Genomic DNA, 22,869 nt, shown 5'->3' with positions numbered 1-22,869 from the left:
CGGCGGCGGGCGGGGATGGAGCCGCCTGCGCGGGCGCGGTGACGGGCGGCGGCGGCGGGGCAGCGGCGGCAGCGGCGGCGGGAGCGGCCCCTCCTGTGCGCCATGAGCACCGGCACAGGTAGGCGGGAGGGGGGGCGGCCGAGACCCCCGGTGCTGCGGGAGGGACATTCGCCGCTGCCCCGCTCGGGCGGCGAGGCACGGCACGGCACGGCACGGGCAGCGGCAGCCGGATAAAAATTGCTTACCTAAAACCACCCGAAAATACGAGAATCTGGGTGTGCGCCTGTCGCGGGGGGAGCTGCCGCAGCCTCGGGCGCTGTCGGGCGGGAGGGGCTGCGGATCCGCCGCGGTGCGGGCGGCGGGACCCTGCGCGGGGACTCCGGCGGAGCCGCCCCCTCCCCGGGCGTCCCCCGCAGCCCCGGCCGGAGCCCAGCTGGACGGGCTGACCGGGCGCGGAGGGGCCGCCGTGTGTCCATCCTCCCGCTGGTACCCTGCGGCTCGGGGGTCTCGCCGCGGCCCCGCGGCCGACGTGCGGTGAGGGTGGCATCAGCTCGTGCCCCTGCCCGCCCAGCATCCCGAGTGGGAGCACACAGCTTTTCAGCCGGTGATATTTGGGGTAAAAGCCCGGCCTTTTCTGCTGGCCGAGATGCTGTGGTGATAGAGAAGGTGGATATTGAGGATGTGCCACGGAGCCCAAGGATTGCCGCCCAGAGGAATCCAGTTGCCCAGGGCAATACAAAAGTAATTTATCCTGTAATACATGCAGGATTTGAGAACTGACTTGGAACTGTATTTTTCAGCGATTCAGCATTCATCTGCGTTGTGTGTCGGCGGGGGGTGGTTACTTCAGAGCACAGCTGATCGCAAAATATTACAGTCCTTAAGGCAAATGCAGGCTTGTGCACAGAGGAGAGGGGAGCCTTTGGGAGTTGGTTGTGTATTTCGTTTCTGAGGGTAACTGTGGCTGCTAAATATACTCTCTACCACAACAACAGGGAGAGGCTGAATAGCTACAATTATGTGAGGACTCTGTATGTCAACATGCTTAATCATACACATCCTCGCACCGAGCCAAGGGGGAGGGAGCCTGGTGCAAACAGAGAGGAGAACGAGCTCGTGGTTAGACACTGAGTGACCTGGGGTCAGGCACCTGCTGCAGATTTCAGCTGAAAACCTAGTCTGGCATTTCCTCATGTTTGTTGATGGCATAAGTGCTTTCATGTGTGCTGATTGTCCACGTTCTCACACGGTCCGTGAGTGAAACATGTACTGCCAGCATGTCGGTCCTCTCTGTGGAAGTGCCCAGGTTGAGGCAGGTGTGCAGGTGAGAGCAAAGTAAGCATGTGTTGCAGGGTATTTAAACTACTCTAGAAATCCCAAGTCTGTTCCCTGTGTTTAAAGAGCATTGAGATTGTTAACAGGGATGGTAACATCTCCTTTGGCACTGATGAAATGCCAGCACAGAATTCTTTCCTTGGTTGTCTGGCTATAATTTTGAACTGAAGAATATGAAATACTGAAAAATGTTTAAATTCTGTCGTGATAGAACTGAGCTTGGTAGAGGAAATATTGAAGTCCAAATTTTTATCTCTGTAATATTTTAAATGTCAATTAAATAGATTCTAAAGTGATAAATCCAGTAGGAAAGTTGGTGCAGAGGAGACTTGACACAATTCTATCTCAGTAATTGCTCCAAACATGTTGTAAATGAAATAGCAAAAATGAACAGTGCCAAGATAAAAATAACATCCTGCCAAAAAAGAGAGTGGAAAAAACCCCTGAGAGTTCTTAGGTCTCATTTGAAAGAATAACTGGCAGTTTTAGGAGTTTTAGTTTTAAGTATAGGGTTAGCTTTGATGTTTCCAGATTTTGATTTTGCATGTCTGTGTGGGCTATGTAAACAACTTGCAATCAATTCTCTTGATAAATTAAATGTGAGGAGCCCATATCTACTCAGTAAAATCAATGGGAATTTTCCATTAACATTGATGGGGCAAGTATTGTACAACAAATTCAATGCCACAGTTTGTCTAAAATCACTGTTCCCAAAAGATTTCCATCAAAATTACTATGGAAAGGCTTTAATTCAAAGTTTGCTGTTTACTGTAACTTTCTGGTTCTGCAAAAAAAAAAAAAAATACAGGTGCAGTGGGCTGTTAAAATCAGCCCCACACAAGATTCAACAAATTGTCACATGGTTTGGTAATCTAAGAGAAATCCCCAATATTTCTTTTACTCTTGAGATGGAGCAAACCATTGCGGATCTGCCTTACTACTCCAGAAACTTTTGTTCAGTCTGTCCCCTCTTGCACCAAGGCAACGCATGATTCACTGTCTGTATCACTGTGCTGTGACACTGTCTTGCCACTTTAACCATAGGATTTGGCATTAGATATAGAAGGGCTTATATTTGGTAAACGTGATGTAGCTTGTAATAAATTAATATAGGTAATATAATTTAAAGTGGTCAGTAGTACATGCATTGAACCATTGTTCTGATGAATGGACTGCAGACTCATGCTATAATTTTAAATCTAGAAAGCATATGATCATCTGGTATAGTAAGACACAGCTCAGATGCATTATTACATGTGTTGTAATTAGATTTTTCCACATATGATTTTCCTCAGCTGCCTCTTACATTCTTACCACTGATCTCGGCTGGAACTATTTCTAAGAAAGAGCCTATTCACTGCTTTTTGTACCTGGGAGAGTTACATGAAATGGTTGTGCTTTTAGGATACTAAAGGTAGTTCTAAGAGTTTATAATATGGTTTTCAGTCTAATAATTCAGTTCTTTGCCATCTTGAAATCATAGCAAGAACAGAGTAGGTTAAATATTCGAGACTGTGAAAATGAGGTTCTCCTCAATTCCCAGAAATAGGTTAACATGATGTCTACTATGTAAGTGCAAAAAGGGAATCACAGAGCTAATTACATACTGGGTGAATTATCTTAGATTAGATTAAATTAAATGTCGTGACACAAATTCACACAGCTATTTAGTCTTTAAACTATTATATTAAAGGGACAATTTGATTGCATGGATCAGAGAGCTGCTAATCGAGTGTCACAGCCCAAATGGAGCAGGAATGTGGTGGCTCTGGTTACAAAAGAGGTTACTCAGGTCGGTCACACAGGGTCCAGCTCTGCTTGCAGATTATTAATTTCTTTTCAAAGTTCCCATGCAAGTATGCTGATAAGAATCCTCCCTAGAGACAATAGTTATGGTTGTTTCCGACTGTACTTTATTTTATACTCAGTTACAGCATTTTACTTTCAGCCCTTCATTCTGAGCACTGGTAAAAGAGCATTGAATTACTAGATAGGAGCACCAGGAGGTCAGCTTGCTTTGGAGTTTGCCAGCTAATGAATGTGTTCACCTTATAAGATACAATCCTACACATTTCATCATTAAACAAAACTAGAACTACTTCATTTCATTGTCATTTAAGCCCAGTTTCCCTGAAAAAATAAACAACAATATATATTTCCTGATGGTATTTTCTTCCTCTGAGGTTGAATTGCATAGACTCTATTTAATTTCTTAGACTGTGAAAAACAGGAAGCTGTATCTTGGGATTCATTAAGGTTTTGGGGGGATTCTTTATAGCTCTTAGGAAAACGGTTTCAGCTCAGTGTATCTATCTTTTAAATGGCAGCATGTTCCTGGGTGGTGGAGACATACAGCACAGTTAGGAGAGGATGAAATAGGTCACAAGAGATTCTCAGGTGATGTCACATCAGCTGGTAACTCCTGGCTGCAGGACATCCTGTCTCCTGTCTCCATCCTAGTGGCCTTCACACGCTGCCCAAGTGCTGCAGCACATCTCTGGAAAGGTGGCTAGTTCTGCTTAACAAAACCCAGATACTTGGCTTTCTGAGTGAGGTCTCCTTCTTGCTGACTTCCCTGTTTGCAGTGCAGCACCTGCCCAGGTATCTGTTCACATCTGACTGCCATTGCAGTACGATGTACAGGTAGTTTTGCATCTCAGGACATTAATGCTTATGTACTTAATCCCCAGTAATTATCTTTGACATAAAAACATAGAGGGCTAAGAAATGTGAAGAAAATTGACAAATAAAAGCATGGCTATTGAGGTAACTTTTCTCTCTCTTCTTCTATGCAATGGGCTGGCCAACATTCAAGGAGAAGTGAAGAAATCCTGGTTTTAGTTTTGTCCAATATGACAAACAGTTCCTCCTCTACACTACACAAATTCAGGCTTCAGCAATGAAATGCCTCTTTCCTGAATACTGTTAATTGTAAGCTCACTGCTGCATTTTCCAGTCCTGTAGGGGTTTTCTGGTGCCATTAAGTCAACTTTGGACCTTGGGTTCTCCAACCAAGCATCCAGCACTCACGATAATGAATTAAACATATTTGTGTTAAAAGGGCTTGTGCTGCATGGGGCTTTTAGAAGCAGTGCTCTGGAAGGGCCAGGATGAATGGGGGGCTCAGCCAGCAGAGCTGGGTCTCTGCAAGCCCAGCATCAGATGGAGGGCAGCACATGGGCCTTGGAGATTACTCGACAATTTGCTGGCTTGCTCTCTGCATCCTTAAATATAACCTTAAGGCAAACATTTCTGAATTTAGATTATTCCCTGTGTCAAGATCCATTAGCAGCATGTCAAGGTCCATAACTGTTACTGTCTGAAACGTTGGAATGTTTTTTTTCCCAGCTTACTTGTTGATGCTTGTGCTCTGAAATCTAGATGGAGTATTGTTTTGCATGAAGCACAGTTATTTATTTTTCCATTTCAGACAAGAAATGTGAAATGAATAAAAACTTTGTTCAGTGAATATTTCTGTCAGCTTTAGGAGCCATTTTTCCCCTTTTCTCTGTAAAATGAAATCCTTCTACTGACATTAGTCAAATTGATCATTAACTATATTTTGAAGATTCTCCTGGTTTTATAGGACAAGTTTCTTGATCTGTAGATGAAGGAAAACAAACTCGAAAGGCAGGTGGCCATGAAATACACACATTCCTGAATTGCAAGGGATCACTAGTGATGTTTTGAAAATACTTCAATGTTTTTAATTACAGGGGGGTTTTTTTGCTACTCAGAAACTGTTATTTTTAGGTTTAAGTAATGCTGTCACTGTAAAACAGTAACAGATTGCAGTTGCTCCTCATGGTGGATATGAAGAACTAGTGTGTAATCTTGGTTGTTGCTGCATAGTAGCTGCTCACGAATACAGCATCCAGTTCCTTGTAAAGTTTGCAAGTACCCCTTCTGTCAGTTCATTTCTAGCATGAGGCACTATGATACTTCAGAGGAAGATGAAATATGATTCTTCCATTTCATTTTTGCCAAGTTCATCTGATCTTCAGTGGGAAAAAGAAACATCCCTCACCTGTACTGGTTTATGGAGTGAAATAGCTGGATGCACCGTGCAGAAGGGGAGCACTAAGCATACAGTAGTTGTGTTCCTTCAAGTCTATTTCAGGCAGTGGCAAAGTAAGATTGCATTGCTCCGATACTGCTTGTATGGTAAAATCCATGGTGAAGTAAGAGTTAAAGTTTGATGCATATCATATGAAGAACAAGCCACAGAACCTGTTCTGCTTAAGTGTCAGGCAAGAGCTCTTGTCACTTCAAAAAATAGGTCATATACTTCCTTCTCTTCCTAAGTATATGACTTAGAGATTATATGACATAGAGTATATGACTTAGGATAAAGGGAATTTCAGAAGTGATTCACAAGGCTTTCAGAAGTTTACTAGTTGATGTCTAAATATATACTGAGATCTTCTCTGCTGAGCAACTCTGAGTGGGACCGAATGAATGGGCAGCCTTGTATGCAGGGATTCATTTGGAGAGTTCTTGATCAGAGATCACTTTGTTTTTTTCTTGACTTATTTTTACCTCTGTCAAGAGAGCTTATTGAGGTACATTTATAAATCCCAGATTGCTGTAAATTTTGCGGTTTAAAATCATGTGAATGCTCTAGAAGTAATGAAAAATACTTTGAGAGTTTCCTTTTTGTTTTTGTCTCAGTTCCCTTCATTTGCTTTGCTCTGTTTAAAAGTTCTTTCCCTCTCTTTTCCTGTTGGTGTTCTTGGTATTGCAAACTCAGCTGGGACCTGCAAGTCAAACAAGTTTTTCTGTTCTTTACCTTGTGAGAGCCCACTGAGGATTTTTGATTGAGTTCAGCTGGGAAGTTTGGCTTCATGGAGTCTTGTAGCGTTTGCTGTGGTCCTTCCTTTGGCTTTGTAATGCCAGCAGCATGAAGGCAATCGCTTGGTTACAGTTTTAGATGCAACACAGATAGAGAGGATCTAATCTTTAAGGTCACATATAATTGTGCACTGATACCAAAGGAAACCATAGAAATGGCTGTGTTGCCATTATTACCCTTGATGAGAGGAAGATAGGAATGGGAAAGAGTTTGCAGCCAAGTGCCTTAGCCGGGACACAAGGCAGTCGGGAACAGCTGGGGCTGCGTCTGTCTGTACCGCGAGTGTCTGGCAGTGGCTCCGGCACCTCACCCCTGTGACTACTCGCACATATGCTCTCTGTTCTGCTGTGTGTTAACCTGGCTGCAAGTCAGGCTCAAGGAGTGCCAATTGCAGGGTTTCTGCCTGTGCTGTGAGCCTCGGTTTGCTCGGCAGCTCCTGCCCTGCTCAGACTAAACACAGCCCTGTGCTCTGCCACTGGCTTTGGGCAGTGACAAAGCATTCCTGGGTGCAGGTGATGGGTAAGTAGTGGTGATAAGGGAGGAGAGTTGTTTTGCACGAACCTTTCCATGACTCATAGTTTAACTCAGGTGTGATGTTCCCAACCCACCTGGTCAACAGAGTGCACCTACCAGGATTCATGCAGTGAGCATGATGGGGGAAGCTGCTGCACGCTTCTCTTGAGAGTGTGGCATGCAGGCAGAGGGGATGGAGAGGTCTGCTCTTGGTCCACCTGGGAATTGAATTATGTTTTTCAACCCCTCGATGGCTGGGTAAAGTGGAGATGGAGCCAAGCTCCTCTCACAAAGGCATAGAAAAAGGTCAAGAAGCAACACTCAGAAGGGGTAGCAGGAGAAGTTCATGCTGGTTTTAAGGAAAAGTGAAATCCCAGTGAAAGAGCTTGAACCAAGGAGGGTAGCAGAGGGGCTGTGAAATGTTCAGCCTCTGAGATTTTCAAAATTTAATAGGCCAGGTTGCTCCAGCATTTGCCAAACTGAAGATTGACCTGCAGTCAGCTGGATCTCTGGGCATCTGGTCCAAAGTTTTCTGTGGGTATTTGAAACGGTCCTTAACTGTGACTGCAGAGTATCTGCTGTGCTGCTACAGAGATCTACTGGCAAATTAATCTTAAATGTTTTGTGTGGCCGTTTACCAACCAGTCTTCCTGGACATGTTTTGATGGCTCATTCCCGTCTTGGAAAATTGGAGGAAAACTAGTGTCAGCTGCATGTATGAACACTGGTAAGCTTTCCCTGTGGAGAAACAGGGTTTATGTATCACAAATCTGTTGGACAATTGCCTGAAGAGGCAGACCTGTCCTGTGGGTTACGTATGTGCAGCTGCAGAGCCCCTCCTCAAATGGGACAGAGATTTTGGTGTGAAAATCTGACTCCTCCACTGCTGAGACTTTGAGAAGCTCTACGTATCATCACCCATGGGTGAAATCACTGTGAACTGCTGTGTTTTTTTAATAGCTTTGAAACCAGGACATTTATTTGTGTGCCTTTGTACAGAATTAGGTGCAAACATTTTAGCATCTTTGTTCTAATAGCCACAGGTTTTCATGGTACCAAACTAAGGTAACAAGCATCTCGCAGATTGCCTTAATGTGTTGTCAGGGAGAGCATAGCCAAAGCTTTTCTAGCATCTTCTTTAAGGCTTCTGTGTGTATCAGCCATGAGACCTTTCGTGATTCTAAAACATGATAGATTGTGTTTCAGTTTGCTGACACACTGTCATGATTTCAGATCATTACACTGTACTAGCTGGGATCGAATGCCTGTGTGGCCCAGTAGCATGTTTCCAGCTGTGCCCATTGTCCTGACCTGGGAACTAACAATGACAGTGGCTTGTGTCCATCTTGGTCTTGTGTGTTTTTCAAGATGGTACTAAGGGATCATCACCTCAGATGATGAATTTTACCTTCTTTTTGGTAGTGTGGCCTAAATTTCATTGAATGCAGGAAGCCAGCTTAACAAAGTTCTGTTTCTATCTTAATAGAGCTTCATGACTTAGGAGAGCTACCCAGTGACATTGCTGTCGATTTGATTGTCTATGTTATTAATAGGATTTGACCTAAGAATAAAGCCTAGGTTGTACTGAGAACCCTTAACTTCTGTTACTTGTAAACTTGGGGTTAAATCATCTTTCTGGACTGAAGTCTGATGGTACATTTTCAGAAAAACTGCCGAAGCAATAGGCATGTTTTGCGTTTCTGTCCATAGATCTATAATTCTAACTTGTGATATTCCTGAGTTTTTTTCCAAGGTCAAAGCTGGCTTTTGATGGGAATGACTCAGGCTGTGTCCTGTGAAGTTTATGAGATTGGCGGTACGGGAGTGCTGCCAGCTCTGAGGAAATGCTCGGCTGAGCTTTCTGTGTCTTGTCTCTGAAGCACATAAGGTCTACATAGATCTAGAAGCATGCCATAGTCATGCCTATTTTAGAAAGCAGCAAACAGCACGAGCTGCAAATTTAAGTTGGCAGAAAAAGCCTGGCTGTTAAGCTAAAGCTGTCAGAAACTGCCACAATGTTGGTTGGATACTTGATTTACCTGTCCTGCTAAGATGAAAGAAAGATGAAGCTTCTCAGAGCCTTTCTAAATACAAGGGTAATTAATATTTTTGGAAACATAAAGAAATCCTGTATATTGGAGGCAGACCTGGCTTCCATCCTAGTAATTTTACTATAGTACGTGTGCTTTGTAGATCAGTAATTATGTATTTATTAGAGTGATGGATGCTTTCAGTATAGCTGTTTGCACTGTGGGCATCAAAAAGCACAAATATTTCAGCTCTGAATTTCATCTTTAATTCTAGTTACTTGTGTAAACTATTTTTGAGACACTGCCTAAGTTATGGGTCAAATTCAGTTATTAAACCATCCTGGTTTAATAACCATTCAGTTATTAAATCCTCTCCTTCTTCTCTGTGTAAATGGTTGATTTCACTCATATATCCCAATACTGAGTAGTTTGCAAAAGCAAAGTGTCTTCTTTCAAGACAATAAAAGGTATTGAACCTATCACTTCTCCTGATAGTTCATTTCTGTGCTTGTTACACTGCGTGCTTAGAAAATGCTGTACTGGTTTATGTTTTTGTAATTAAAAAATAGTTTGGGGTTTTTTTCCCTTATTGAACGTGTTTTCCCTAAGTGAACCTGTGAACCTTTTTTAAGGAGTTGCACATGCATTGTTGCTTAGAGAGACCTTAGCAGTGGGTAAACAACAAACCTTGACATTTTAAAGGAAGATTCCTACTCTTAGCTTGCCTTGTGGCTCCGTGCTGTGGATCTGGAAGGCAGATCATGTCTCTTGTGCTGGAAGGCAAAGGACTGAAGTTTAGATAGCCCCTCTGAATTTTCTAGGGAAATCATTGTGACTGTGCTGTGCAAAAAATATATTATGTGGACATTATTTCTATTGCATTGATATTATGGTACCATGAAGCATTAACAATTACCAAAGAACCTAGATTGGTCACAGGCTACCTGGCATTTCACCTTGGCAGCTCTGTGTAGCACTGGAGCAGTGGGGAGGGAGCACTTTGGGTGGGCAGTAGGAGCTGCACATCCACAAAAGTCACTGATCCATAAACCAGTCACCCTACGTGTTTCACTCCTTCCTGTCTCGAGGCTGCTTCCAACATGGCCCTTGAATCTCACTGTCAGTGTTAAGATCTCTTTTTATCAATGTATTTCAACTTTTTGTTGCATACTTCTGTGTAAGCATCCTAAAATGCTATAGCTTAAAGAAAGCATTAATGCAATAAATGATTGGAAAACCTTTAAATACAAATAATGTAATTGTTACAATAATTGCTGTTATATTAATATTCCCTGTATTTTTTCTGACTGCAGTTTATATTGTTTGTAAACTATTGAGAGGAGATCCTGTCCCTGGCTTTGTGCCATAGATAAACAGTTGTATTATTTGTAATTACAAACTAAAAGATAAAATCTTATCTTTAGGAAAATTTTGTCATATTTTGCAGGAACCCCTTCCTTTTTTGGCAGGATGTATCACATTTATGTTCTCTGATGTCAGGGCTTCTTTTTGGTAGAATTTCATTACAGTACTCTTGGTGCTGCATATTTTTGTAAATATATTTACGTTTTTAATAGTATTTTTGGTCAATTGACTGCAAAGCTCTCACAAGAGAATGGGATTTGCTTGTGCACACAGAACTGAGAAGAGATTTGTGACTTGTGTTGGGTAGGATTAGTAAAGTGAAGAAGAATCTGAAATACCAAAGTCTGAATTGAATGTTCCTTCTGTTCGGTCACTCTGACTTTACATGTGTAAGACTTAATACATTTTGGGTTATTTTTGGCATTGGCACGAGTGGCTGATGTTTGCCTGCAGATGTAAGAAAGGAAAATTAAAGGTTAACTTGTTCGCCATCTTCCCCTAAGTTTTGAAAATAATATCTGGTCCTTAGCTTATCCAGCAGCTCGAGGAGGGAGGGAGGGAAGAGTTGGGCTTTCAAAACCAACTGCAACAAAGCCAGTTTTCCACTGCTAACTCCATGTCCCTGACAGCCTAAATATTCCTGCCCTTGATTTTTGTTTCCCTCTGGATCATATCCATGAGGAGATTTCATTTCAAAAAGAAACCAAGATTGCAACTGATGTCACCCATCAGATAAAACTGCACATGTAAAATACTTAAAAAAAAAAAACAAACCTAGAACCTAACCCTGGAAAATGTTTGGGTATTTTTTTTGGTTTTGGTTTTTTTTTTTTTTTTTTTTTTTTTTTTTTTATGTGGTGGGAAAAGGCAGCATGTGCTGGCACCCAGGCTGGGAGCGTGCAGCCCCACCAAGGAATCTGTGCAGCCCACAGTGACGCCTGTCGCAGCAGACCCCTGCCAGCAGCTGTCACTGTCACTTGCCAGTTCTTTAAAGCTCTTTAAAGGTGGCATAACGTGGCAAAGAGATAACGTGCAGCTTTTTCCTCTAGAGGCAGGCTTAAGTTAATATTTCCCCAAAGGCCAGGGTTACAGATAAGTGCAGCAAAGTGGAAAAGCTCTGGGTTTCTCTCTGCTCACCCATCTCCCTTTCCCAGCTGGGTAGGGAGGCTGGGGTTTCAGGCAACTTTCCAATTTTTCAATTTGTGCAGCTTTCATCAGTTACAATCACATAGATACGATAGGTAATTTACAAAATATTTATGATCCATTCCAGGTCACACAGATAGGACGTGTCAGCTTTTGTATCCCCCAGTGATACAAAAGCTGAGTTGTTGGGGTGAAGATCACTTCGGTTCTGAGGGCTGATACTGAGTCAAGCTTCTTTACTGAGTACGTTTGTCTAGATAAAGGGAACCAGCTCCTAGCCACACATGGCACTCCTCTTTAAAAGACACTGAAACAACCAAGTTCATCTTAAAAAAACCTGACCCGAGTGCACCGTGCTGATTGTATCCCATTGCTCTCTGTTTGGATGCATCAGATTCCTGTGTTCATTTCTTTGCCAGCAGGTTTTGATCATTTCATCATTCCAGAAGAGTGTCACTGCTGGTATAATTTGATTGTTGGGGGAAGAGCATATGCCTAATGAGAACTATTCCAAGGAGAGTTGGAGCAGACAGGCCACAGGGGGTGTCTGCTGGGCACCAGCACAGGGTGGTTATGAAGAACTGTGTTGCTGAACACACTCCTTCCAGCTTTTTTGTTGTTAGAAGCCTTTTGATGGCATTTGGCCTTTGTTCCAGAGGTGGCTCGCAGTGGGTTGTGCCTGCACCTGTTGTGCAATTGCAGTCTCAGTGAGGAGTGGCTGTTTGCCCACCATCAAGTCAGATGAACCTGCTGTAAAGCAAAACACAGACAGGTATTTCTTTGCAGGAATTCCTCAATATCATGAAACATCATCCTTTAACTGGGTTTACAAGCACAGAAGCATGTTTCAGAAGCTGTGTTTTTAAAAGTGCACTCCAAAATTTTGATTTTATATTTCAGTTTAAGAAGTTCATGAGGGTTATTTGCAGAGCTGCTGACATGAGCCCACTGGTGAAGCAGCAGCCAGCCCTGCAGTCCCTGTAGGAAAGGCCTGTCACAGTACAATGCCTTACCCAGATCATCAGGGTAAGGCACTGGCAAATTGAATGTGTCTTATGCGTGCCCAGAGTCTCAAGAAACCAGAAGTGCTAATGCAAGGGATGCTAACTTATCAAAGGGCTGCAGCTACGAGCAGGAGGATTAATTTTACTAATACATGCTTAGAGTTCGTCAGGCTAATAAGGCTCTGCAACATCTCTTGTGAATCCACAGAAAGGTTCAGTGGATGAAGTTCAGACTTCATATTGCTCCTTCAGTTGGAAATGTGCAGTGTTCATCTTTACAGCTTGGAATTCCTCATTTGTAGAGCTCATCATAATGTTGTAAAAATTATTCTAAAATTGATTCTATAAAAGTTTTTGAGATGAATAATCTTCAGGTTCAAGGCTAGCTGTACTGTCATGTATAATCCCATTGCAGCATAAGGAGCTATGTATTCATATAAGAAGTAAAAGTTCATTCCGTAGTTATTAAAACCTGCTCTTACCTTAGAATTGGAATTTTGAAGAATATTTTTTGAAAAAGTTTGATTCAAATAAGACTATTTAGATTTCAGATTTCTTTTCAATACTATTACTCAGAGACCCATTCCAAATATAGCTTTGGTCAGCTTTCTTATGTAGACACAGACATTAAACTGTTATTCCTTGAAGGTAAATCCCCAGAGCCCCTTCATTTATGAATTATTGTGCTACAAATTGTTAACGGAATACATTATAGTGGAAGTTTTATCTGCATCTGTCTTATGTAATTTAATGCAAATAAATTGTAGATAAATATGCTAGGACGTTAAATGTTTATTTGTGATAATAATTCTGTTTATTCAGCTTGAGGAAACTGGAGGTAAAGTTAAGAGTACTATTAAAAGGAAGCAAGAAAACAGGTTTTAATTATGATTTAAAGTAAAATAAGCAAATAAGTCTAAAATAAAATGTTTAAAGATTGCGGTAGGTTGCTGCAGTGGTACATTAACATACTAAACTATTTTGAGTGTGACACATTTTCCACATCAGAATTAAACAAATAGCAGCTTAATACATTAAGTCATTTCAGTGACTTCTGCTTTGTCAGTTGCCTACAGGCTGGAAAATGAAGCATTATGGAAAAAGATACACAGATGGATCCAGTGGCTCAGGATTTGCTCCAAGTGGTGGAGGGCTTGGGGCCAGTTCTGGGTCCCTTGGTACCAGCCATATTGGTGAGATGCTTTTGGCCCCTGCCTTGGTTTGGCACAAGATGCTCAGCTGTGGGCATTGTCACCACTGTCCTATTTCCCCCACCACAGCAGTAAAATCGGTGAGTGGAACAAGGAGGCCATTTCTGTTGTTTCCAAGAGGAATATCACTTGCTGTGGAAGTATTCTTTTTCTTTTTTTTTTTCCTGAATATTTTTTCCATTCCTTGGGGCTACACTGGTGAGTGGAACTATCCTGTCAGCTCTTCCCAACACCCTGGGAAGGTCTCTTCAGACCAAAACTCATGTGATTGGTATTCTTTCTCCAAAGCAAGGTGTTGTAGTGTATCTCTAGCACTTTAAAGAAATAAATACATAAATACCTTTTATATAAATAAAAAAATACTATAATATCATCATTTTACAAGCAGAAGCCAACACCTTATGTGTATGACTGAGATCTATAAATTAGGCCATGTATGTATACAAGAACATTAAGGGGAAAATCACAAGCAGTGGCATCCATAATCCTAAGTTGGAACAGAAATTGGAGCCTCTTTTTTACCATTTGCATTTTGTTTATGTTGTTCATACTGGAAAGGGATGAGAAGACTTTCTAGAATGTTAAAAACTTTTAACCTTTTTCTGAAACTATGACAACTAGAATCAAATTAATATAATAAAAAAAACTAAAGAACAGATTGCTGCACAGTCACATATCTCTGAGGGATGGTACTTAATTTAAAACAACAAGTATTTCAAGGCTGTGATAGAACTTTGAGGCTTAACAATACTTCTTATATTTCAGTCAAAACTCCCAGAGCTCCCATATGGAAGAGTCAGCCAAAATTCACAGTGCAGCCAGATTAGCAGTGTTAATCACATTGCCCGTTCTTTAAATTGCAAGGAACCTGGGCAGGGTGTAGAGGCTGGAAACTGGATACCTGTGCAGTAATACCTGTGATCCCGAGGATATATTGTTAGGTGGGATTGGTATTTACTGTCTCAACAAAATCTCTGCTTCTAAGGCAAGTTGCAATGTCAAATGTGTAACTTTGCAAGCCGCCTTGGTTTCTTTGTACGTTTGGTGTGTGCATAGATTTAAAAACAGTATGGCTGCTCTATTTCTGCTGTGAATTTTTGGTGGTGGGATCACCAAGGTCACTGTATCTCATATTTGGTTTGTAGGGTCAATCCTTGGGTCAGGCTGCTGCAAATCTACATATTTGTTGTGACTGATAACACTGTGGGACAATAAATTAATTATGACATTTATATCTAAAAAAAAAGGCATTCATTTAGCCATTTAAACATAAGTATAATATTAGCTTCTATTCTTTTAGACTCCAGTGGTCTAAAGCTACATGTTCAGATGAGAAATGTTGACACCCCCCTAAGGGCATTCCAAGTTCCTTTATGGCAGATCCAGACAGAAGAGTTTTGCTTTGTTACTTAGGATATATGATACTATGATGGAAGGTGGCTGTGTAAAAAAACCTGGATGGGCAAGATGCTGTGAGTTAAAGGTGTTCAGCACCTTTGAGCTGGGCCAGCTTTCGAAGGATGCAAAATACGGGTTTGGAAGGCTAATTTTAATCACCCTGCTTTAAATGGTGTGTCCTCACTCACTTGTGATGGTGTTCGTGTTAGAGAGGGATTTTACAGAGATCTGTTTTGCTGTCATGCCAGGGTCCTGGTGCTGGGAAGGAGTGGAACTGGTCTGTGGACAGGCTGCCTGGATGGGCAGAGGCTGGATGTACGAGGAGAGTCTGCAGGAGCCAGGCTCCTTTGGGAGGCTGAGGGAGAACATCAATGTCTTCATGTCCCACTGCGGGGTTGGAGAGAGGATGGACCCAGGCTCTGCGCAGAGGTGTGTGACAAAAGGACAGGAGTCAACCCCATGTCAGCTTGCAACATGGCAAGTTCTGATTAGGTATAAGAGGAAACAAAATTCCCAAGAAGATTGTAAAGCACTAGAGCAGGGAAAGTGGCAGCCTTACATACTTGGAGGTTTGAGATTTGGGTGGGATGAGGCCCTGGGCAACCTGATCCAGTGGGATCTGTGCTGAGGAGGAGGCTGGCATAAATGACTTCCAGAGGTGCCTTCCAACCTAAATTATTCTAGTTCTAAATATAGCGTGTGGGAGTGCTAAACTTGACTTCGGCATGATTAAAATTACATTTAAAGCTAAAGCAGGACAGCAAGACAATGCTTCTGGAACTCTTGTGCAGCACTTCCAAAAACACAGGTGCACGTACATTGCCAGTGGAAGCTCAGTTATTCTGAAGCAGTGTTATACCAGAGAGTTACTCGGTGATTTTAAAACCATAGCTATGTCTCGGAGTGTGTGTGGTGCTTACATGTGCCTTGTAAGAGGTCAGATTTATTTCTACGGGTCACAAACTGAACAGCTGAATGGATTCGAGGCTCCTAACTCCCATTCTGTGACAGATAATTAAAAGATCTAATCTCTTATACAGCTGACCTGGGAATAAATTTCTAATAGTCTGTGGATTTGCTGCACAGCAGAGTATACATCTTCTCATTTATAATTTCATATGTTGTTAGTACAGCTAGGCCAACTTTGAGATAGTGTCTTGATTTAAAGTTGAATCTTGGGACCTTTATTTTCTTTTTGATGGAATGTAAAATATATAAGGAATTCCTAGATAGGAGAGGTAGAATCTCAGTAGTATAAACTGTCTCTAAAATGATAGCAAAACATACTGAGGAAAAGGAGCTTTTATTTAAAGATAGAGCAATTTCAAGTTTTAAAAAGCAGACTTTATTTTATTACATTTTCTAATTATGTCCATACCTAATCATACAACTAATAAAAGGATTTATATTTGCCAAAGTTGAGGTTTAGCATATAAGTATTAAGGCTTTTGAGTATGTCTGAATGTGTTTGAAATGTTTTGGATCAGTGCTTTAAATAAAATTAAATCTTACTGTGTGAGTAGAATAATAAACTTTAAAGTGATTGTTATAATTCTACCTTTGTACAAATGTAATCTCACTGGTTGAAAAGAGAGCATACAAAATGAATGGAAAGGTCCATCTCAGTAGGTTTCCAGGTGATAATAATGAGTTTATTTTCTGTCTTTTCCCAGTTTCTGGTAATTGCTAGCAGACCAAATAGGGCAGTGGGAAATCTGTCAGTCTGGAGCGTCTTTGGGGACCTATGTTATAGAGCAGAGATGCTCTATGCTGTAGAGTGTCCATCTCTATGCTGTAGAGTTGGACACTTAGGCTGCCTGTCTAGAGGACAAAGAGAGAACTTCCAGCAATTTTCCTTTACTGGTGCTAAGTGGAACTCACAACTGTAATTGACCTAATCAATTTGTAAATAAGTGTTGATTACAGCTGTATGGATATAACCACCCTAGCAGACCGTCAGCAATGGGGCTGAAGGCAGGAATTAGGTGGCAGATTTGACCTGCAGCTGGAAAGAAAGTTAAATGGAGGTTTAAAAGAAGCAAATTGTGAAGTGCAGCAGAAAATAATCTTGAACTAGAGGTGCAGGGATTCTGCTGCTTTCTCAGGAGCCATGCTGAATGGCCTAGTATTAGTGGTGTATTTCTAAATCAAGATAATATTATTGCTGTGTGTATAGAAAAACTCCATGACACTATCTTGGCAAAAGAATATTTATCAAAAAAAATCCTATATTTTTAGATAGTAATTGTAAAATGGCACAGTATTACTCTTCTTTTTTTTTTTTCAAATGGTTAACTAGCCTTTGGGGCACTTTTTATTGTTTTGGTGAAGGAGAAGAACTGACAACAAATGCAGGTATTCCTTGCAAAATTACATTTTCTCAAGAAAATAACATGAAGAAGGGCCTATTTTGTGTGATAGCAGGGCCCAAGAACAGGTAGACGTCTCCTGCTGTTTCTCCACTCTAGAGAACCTGTCGTTGTTCTCTTACTATTGAAAATAGTAGTTGGTGGGGTTTGCCTTTCCCCTGGTCCTTTTCTTTCCTCAGTACCACATCTGTGTTGGCCAGCAATTCCCAGGTATTTGTATGCAGGGGTTTTGTATTGTTTTACAAATCTTCCCCTAGAGAGGCAGCTTTGTTATTTTTTCTTTGTTTTTCACTTAGTCTGTAAAGTTTTTATATGAGTCTACATTAAAAATACAGTTTACACATTTATTTAATATTTGGTTATATCCTGAACTTGTGTAATCAGCATCTGGAAGTAAGAGTTTGTAACATTGTGAAACTACTCAGAAAGAGAATTTCTTCTTCCAGTGCCTAATTTTAAAGCTGAGAGATTAAAGATGTTTCATTTTTATTAAGCAATACCACACATTGTTAGTTTTTGCCCAAGAGAAATGCTTAAACCATTAAATATTTTATCTCTTCTTTGAATAAAATATATTTGCACATTGTTCCATATACAGTGTTCTCACTGAGTGATTTTGTTTGGGAATTAGTAACTCTTCTGATGAAATTTGCATCGCTGTTGGCAGTAGCATTTCAGGAAACTCTAGCAAACAATGGAAGGCTGAAGTTTTACCTGGTCTCTGTATAAAGCTCATGTTTGCACAGAGGGAAGAACTGAAAGCTTGTTCCTTTGAAGATTACAGCTGCCACTGGAGAAAATGCCATGCTAGTCTTACTCATAGTGCTGTGGAAATAAGAAGGTGCCCAAAAGCATTGTTGTTGTGAACTCAGGGGTACAATGCAAGGCAGTTAAACCTGTCTGCCCTGGGCTCTAGTGGGGTGTCTGACAGGGAACCTGTGACATGATGGGGGTCATCAAGCTTGTATGGCTTGGAGCATGAGTGGAAGTCATTGTTCTGTGCCAGACTGAAATTCAAACCAGAGTTTTCAACTCTGTTTCGGCTCAGTGTTGGAAGAGGGACTAAAATTGAGAAAGCAGAATTTCTAATGCTTAAGTGATACATAAAATCCTACTAATAGAATCACTTAAAAGAGTTGGGACTGATTTGTGATTGACAGTATGAAAAATGTTGTTAGAATGACTGAGTCTGGAAGGTAGGTCAAATTAAGGATTTCTGCAAGTCATGGTGGCTAATTCAGAGTTTTCTGCTTTTGACACCTAAGGTCTCATTGGCTGAGAGAGCGAGTTGGTTGTCAGTAGAGAGAAGCACTTCCACAAGATCTCATTTTGCACAGCCCCAGTGATAGTTGTAGCTAAAATTATTACAGAGTAAGGATTGGATTGCATTAAGGAATTGTTCCTAGTTCTCTGCTTTTTTAACACATTAGCTCTTACTATGTCCTTTTCTAGCTCTTATGTAAGAAACTGTATTGCTGAGATAATTCAATTGCATCATACAATTTTTCATACCCTGAGGACCCCATCAGTCTTTTCATGGAGTTGCATATCATGCTTTGAATATGAAATTAATACTCACTGCTTCCAGCTCCATCAGTTTAACTTTATTAGACTATGTTTTTCTTAGGTACCTTGCTCAGTGCTACAGTCACATCTGTGTTTTAAGAGAGTACCTAGAAAAGCAAAACAACTTTTTAAATTTCAGGCCTGTTCCTACAGAAACACTATTAAAATGAAAAAGTTTTAAGGTCCAGATAATGACAGTGCTTAGCAGTGCAGAAAAACAAGTTATACAGGAGAGAATGTTGATTTCATTCATTACAAAGCAGAATTGTCCTTCTTTAATTCAGTGAGAGCGGGGCTGTCACTCCAAATGATAGAGAGAAGTGGGATGTGATAGAAAGAGTATTTACCATCTGAGTCATCATTTACTTTAGGAGTATTTGCACTGGGAGGAGATTTATCTTTGTTTATATTCTGTTTTGGAAATAAACTCTGGAAACATGCTGTGGTAGCATGGATCACTTGTTTTTCCTGTGTGTTGCATTAAGCTGAAGTTGGGCTTCTCTTTAATTAAAACTGTTACTTTCCTGTGATGCTCTGGGAGCAGAGCAAAGCCAGACTGTGCTCTGGTGCTCCTTTGGTACATGGTGAGCAGTGGGGAAGGGTGAACAGAGCTCCCACGTGTTGCAGCCCTGGGAAACAGTAAGGGAGACTCCCTTTCTTCAGCAACATGGTTGAACGAACATGTGAAGAAACTGTGTGCCCAGGAGAAGGATTGAAGCTGGGGAAAGGAGACATTTAGGGGAATCAGGGAGAAGCATTTGTGGAAAAATAGAGCTAAATTAGGAATAAATGGACCTGGTTGCAAGTAGGTTGGCTATCGGGTATTGTCCTATTCTGGATGAGCCCAGCACTTCATGGCCATAGCCTGTCCTCTGTTCTTAAAATGTGTGTGCATTTGGTGGGGCTCCGTGTGCTTATTGGGCGCCTTGCTGGCTGTGTGTGGGACACATCCCTGCACCCCATGGTCCCCCAGATTTGGCTATGCATAATTTATCCTGTTTCTATATAATGCCAACTGGTCAAAGAGCAGCATCGGTGCAAAGACCAAACCCATATGTAAGCGACCGTCTCACGTGGGGTAGTGGAAGGGAGCCTGAAGTGCTTAAGGAGGGAGGACTGTGAGTGCAAACAGCCTCAGAGCCGTGCATAAAGCAAGAAGGGGATGTGGTAGGATGTGTCGTGGCACGAGCTGGGTCCTTGAACAGCTGTGTCCATGATGGCCCAACAGCCCATGTCTCGCTTCGGCAGCATGTAGGTCAAGGGACAGCATCCTGCGTCATCGCCGTCTTAGTAGGTTGTTATTAAAGGCTCGAATTGGTAGGATTATTGGCAATTGGAGCAGCTTGCAGCCAGATGAAACTCCTGGTTTCCTTGCCCTTGGGAGGAGGAGGAGGAGGAGGAGTGACCTACATCTGCCCAGGGGGCTGCCAAGCTCCACCTTGCAGTGACTTGCTAGGCTTTTCTCTGTTAGGGACAGAGATAAAGGCTTCTCTTGAGACAGGGGAAAATAAAAGGTTCTTGGTGTTCGCCAGGCCTTGGCTACAATTTTAGATTAATTGTATGTTTTGTGTAGAATGTAAGGAATTAACCAGATTCAGTGGCTGGATGGGGAATAGTGGGCTTTAGGATCTCCTGATCACACACTGTTCCCTTGACACAATAAAGATACTTTGTGTTTCAACCCTCTTGAAATCAGGGGAGTGAGGTTAGTGTGGAATTTGGCATGGGATTTTCGTCTGTCCTTCACTGAATTGCATTTCTGTACATTACCTGGGAAAAATGCCGTGCAGTATCTTTCTCTTTATAAATAAGACATGATTTTATCAGATGATGTTGCTGCTTCCCCTTCTGTCTGTAAAAGGTGAATATAAAGTTTCAGAACAAAATATTTAGTTTGAACTAAAACTCATTTGCTGTCTGAATAAGATGCTGGTTTGCAAATTAAGCAGCTCAAAACTTGGTCAAAAAGCATGTTGTGTAGATATGTCAAAAATGTTCCTGTTGGTAATAGAACTGTTAGATGCAGAACTGTGCAAGAAGTAGCACTGTAGCTGAAGGCTCTTGGGTCATGTTTGTGTGAATATAACACATTTCTGCTATGAATGTGGTGTTGAAAGATAATTGATTGCAGAAATTGTGTAGCCTGAATGTGAAAAGGGAGGCAGCGTGCTGGTGTGCCTGATGGGGATGAAGCAGAATTAGATTTGTATGGGTGTAACTGAATCTAATAAGAAGTTTTTACACTTTGACAAATTCAGCAAAGATAACTAATTTTCACTGTGTGAGGTAGTGTGACTTTAGCACCAGAACTTCAGTAACATCAATATCTATATATATTTGAAGTAACTCTGATTGCAATAAAACAAGAGCTAATCCCTTTCTAATGCTAAATTAAGCAGAGCAAATAAAAGCAGTTCAGTTTTATACTTCAGAGTAATCATTTTAGACATTTTTATATGTTGTAGACTACAAGATAAAGAGGAAAGAGCCTTTGCAAAGGTCCTTAAATTATTATTTGTAATCCTTTTAGAAACATATTTCGTATAGCATTAGTGGCAAGTTAGTAGATTATATTAATTAATGATTGGGTGTGATATATTGTGGGTAGCAAAATGGACCATTGCTTTTTATATTATTTTATCTTGCTTTGGCTTTTGGTGTTGCTGTAACAAACAGGCATCACTGTTGTTATTATTACTCTGTTTGTACCAGGGAATGGAAAAACAAATGAGCCATGGAAATTCCTTATACACTGTTTTTCCCCAGTTGCAAACATTTGCTCATTTCCAAGCCAGGGAATGTGCTTGTTCCTCTCCCCCATGCGAGGACACAGATGGAGCAGATACCAGTGTGAAGAGTGATGCTGGGCAGGGGTGCACCCAGCAAGTGCTACAGACCTGGGGGGAGGAAATAGCACCACAATGACAGTTTCTGGTATTGGGTCATGGCTCTCCAAAAAAGAATACCCTGAAGATGAGGAATGGCAGGAGATGGCAGGAATATGGTTTGAGTAACTGATGGAGGTGCTAGAAGTGATCATCAGGCAGCCAGGGAGGTGCAGAACAGTAACAGATATAGAGTCCAGTGATTTTCTTTAAGTTGATTCTTAAGATTTTGGAGCTTCTTATGGTGGAACTGAGCAATAAAGAATATCAATTAATTTAGACACACTCCAAGAAAAAAAATATCTGCTTTGTTTCTTGGTATTAAAGTGAGCTCAGAGACATAATTGCATTTCAGATGTTACTGATGGGAAATTGTAACCTCAGGCAAGCAGGGGAAAGGCTGAACTTTCTGGTTGTGATGAGCCAGTTGCTAAGATAAAAACTTGGCAGAATTCAGAAATGAATGCTGATGAAAGTCTTCAACCCAGATCAATAATAGTTTTACTGGTGGACTTTATTGGGAACAGGGTTAAGTGTAACAGCTTCACATTTCCAATGATGACTTCTTTTTTACTTTCAAAACAGCATTCCGTGTTGTTGACAAATTCCTCAGTGATCATCAACCAAAATGAATGTATTTAAGTAGGATTTGGATCTGACCTGCTGCTTTGCAGCTACATCCCTTTACAGAGAATGGGATTTGGAAAGCAGGCAGAAAAATGTTCTCTGGCATGGTCACTGTGGGCTAAAGGCAAGGATTAAAGTGCTGGGAATTTGTGCATGTGTGTGCAGGACACAGAGTGCTGCAGATGAGGATGTGTCTGAAATCCCCACTCCCCTCTGGGGCAGATTTCTTGTTCAGGTCTTTTCACTTGGGAGTCACGGTCCAGGTTGTAAACATGATTTTCAGCGTCTCTCTCCTTTGCAAACTCAAGCAGAGCTATCTATGCAAACGCCAGGGTTGGGCTTGCAGCTTCCTGAGCCTCTGAGGAAAAGGAATTTGCACCCATTGGATTTGCACCCATTCCCGATTGGATCTGTCAGTATAAAACTCATCTTGCCAGTTGTTCAGATGGCCCCAATCTGAAGATGATAGTCAGCTTTTCTTGCAGAGGATGGTCTCTACATGTGTGCTTGGCCATCTCTTTACTGTCCTGGTAGTGCCATGTGCCACAGCTGGGCTGAGCTGCAGGGT

General features: G+C 41.5%; 1 protein-coding gene across 14 annotated transcripts in view; it reads left to right on the top strand.

The window, feature by feature from the left end:
• Nucleotides 1-23: 23 nt before the first annotated feature.
• ABLIM2 (actin binding LIM protein family member 2) overlaps nt 24-22,869 on the top strand; it is a 132,606-nt gene continuing 109,760 nt past the window's right edge. For all 14 annotated transcript variants that reach the window (XM_042052909.1, XM_042052905.1, XM_042052913.1 and 11 more), the window contains exon 1: nt 24-118. In XM_042052909.1, coding sequence (XP_041908843.1) covers nt 103-118 — 16 coding nt within the window. In that variant the 5' untranslated portion in view covers nt 24-102. The remainder of the gene's footprint in view (nt 119-22,869) is intronic.

This window comes from Corvus kubaryi, unplaced genomic scaffold (assembly GCF_017639235.1).
Source record: "Corvus kubaryi isolate FWS band 111438036 unplaced genomic scaffold, C.kubaryi_AGA036_p1.0 split1-131, whole genome shotgun sequence".
Classification (NCBI taxonomy): domain Eukaryota; kingdom Metazoa; phylum Chordata; class Aves; order Passeriformes; family Corvidae; genus Corvus; species Corvus kubaryi.
Note: the sequence above shows the minus strand (reverse complement) of the source record. Positions and strands in the feature narration are given on the sequence as shown.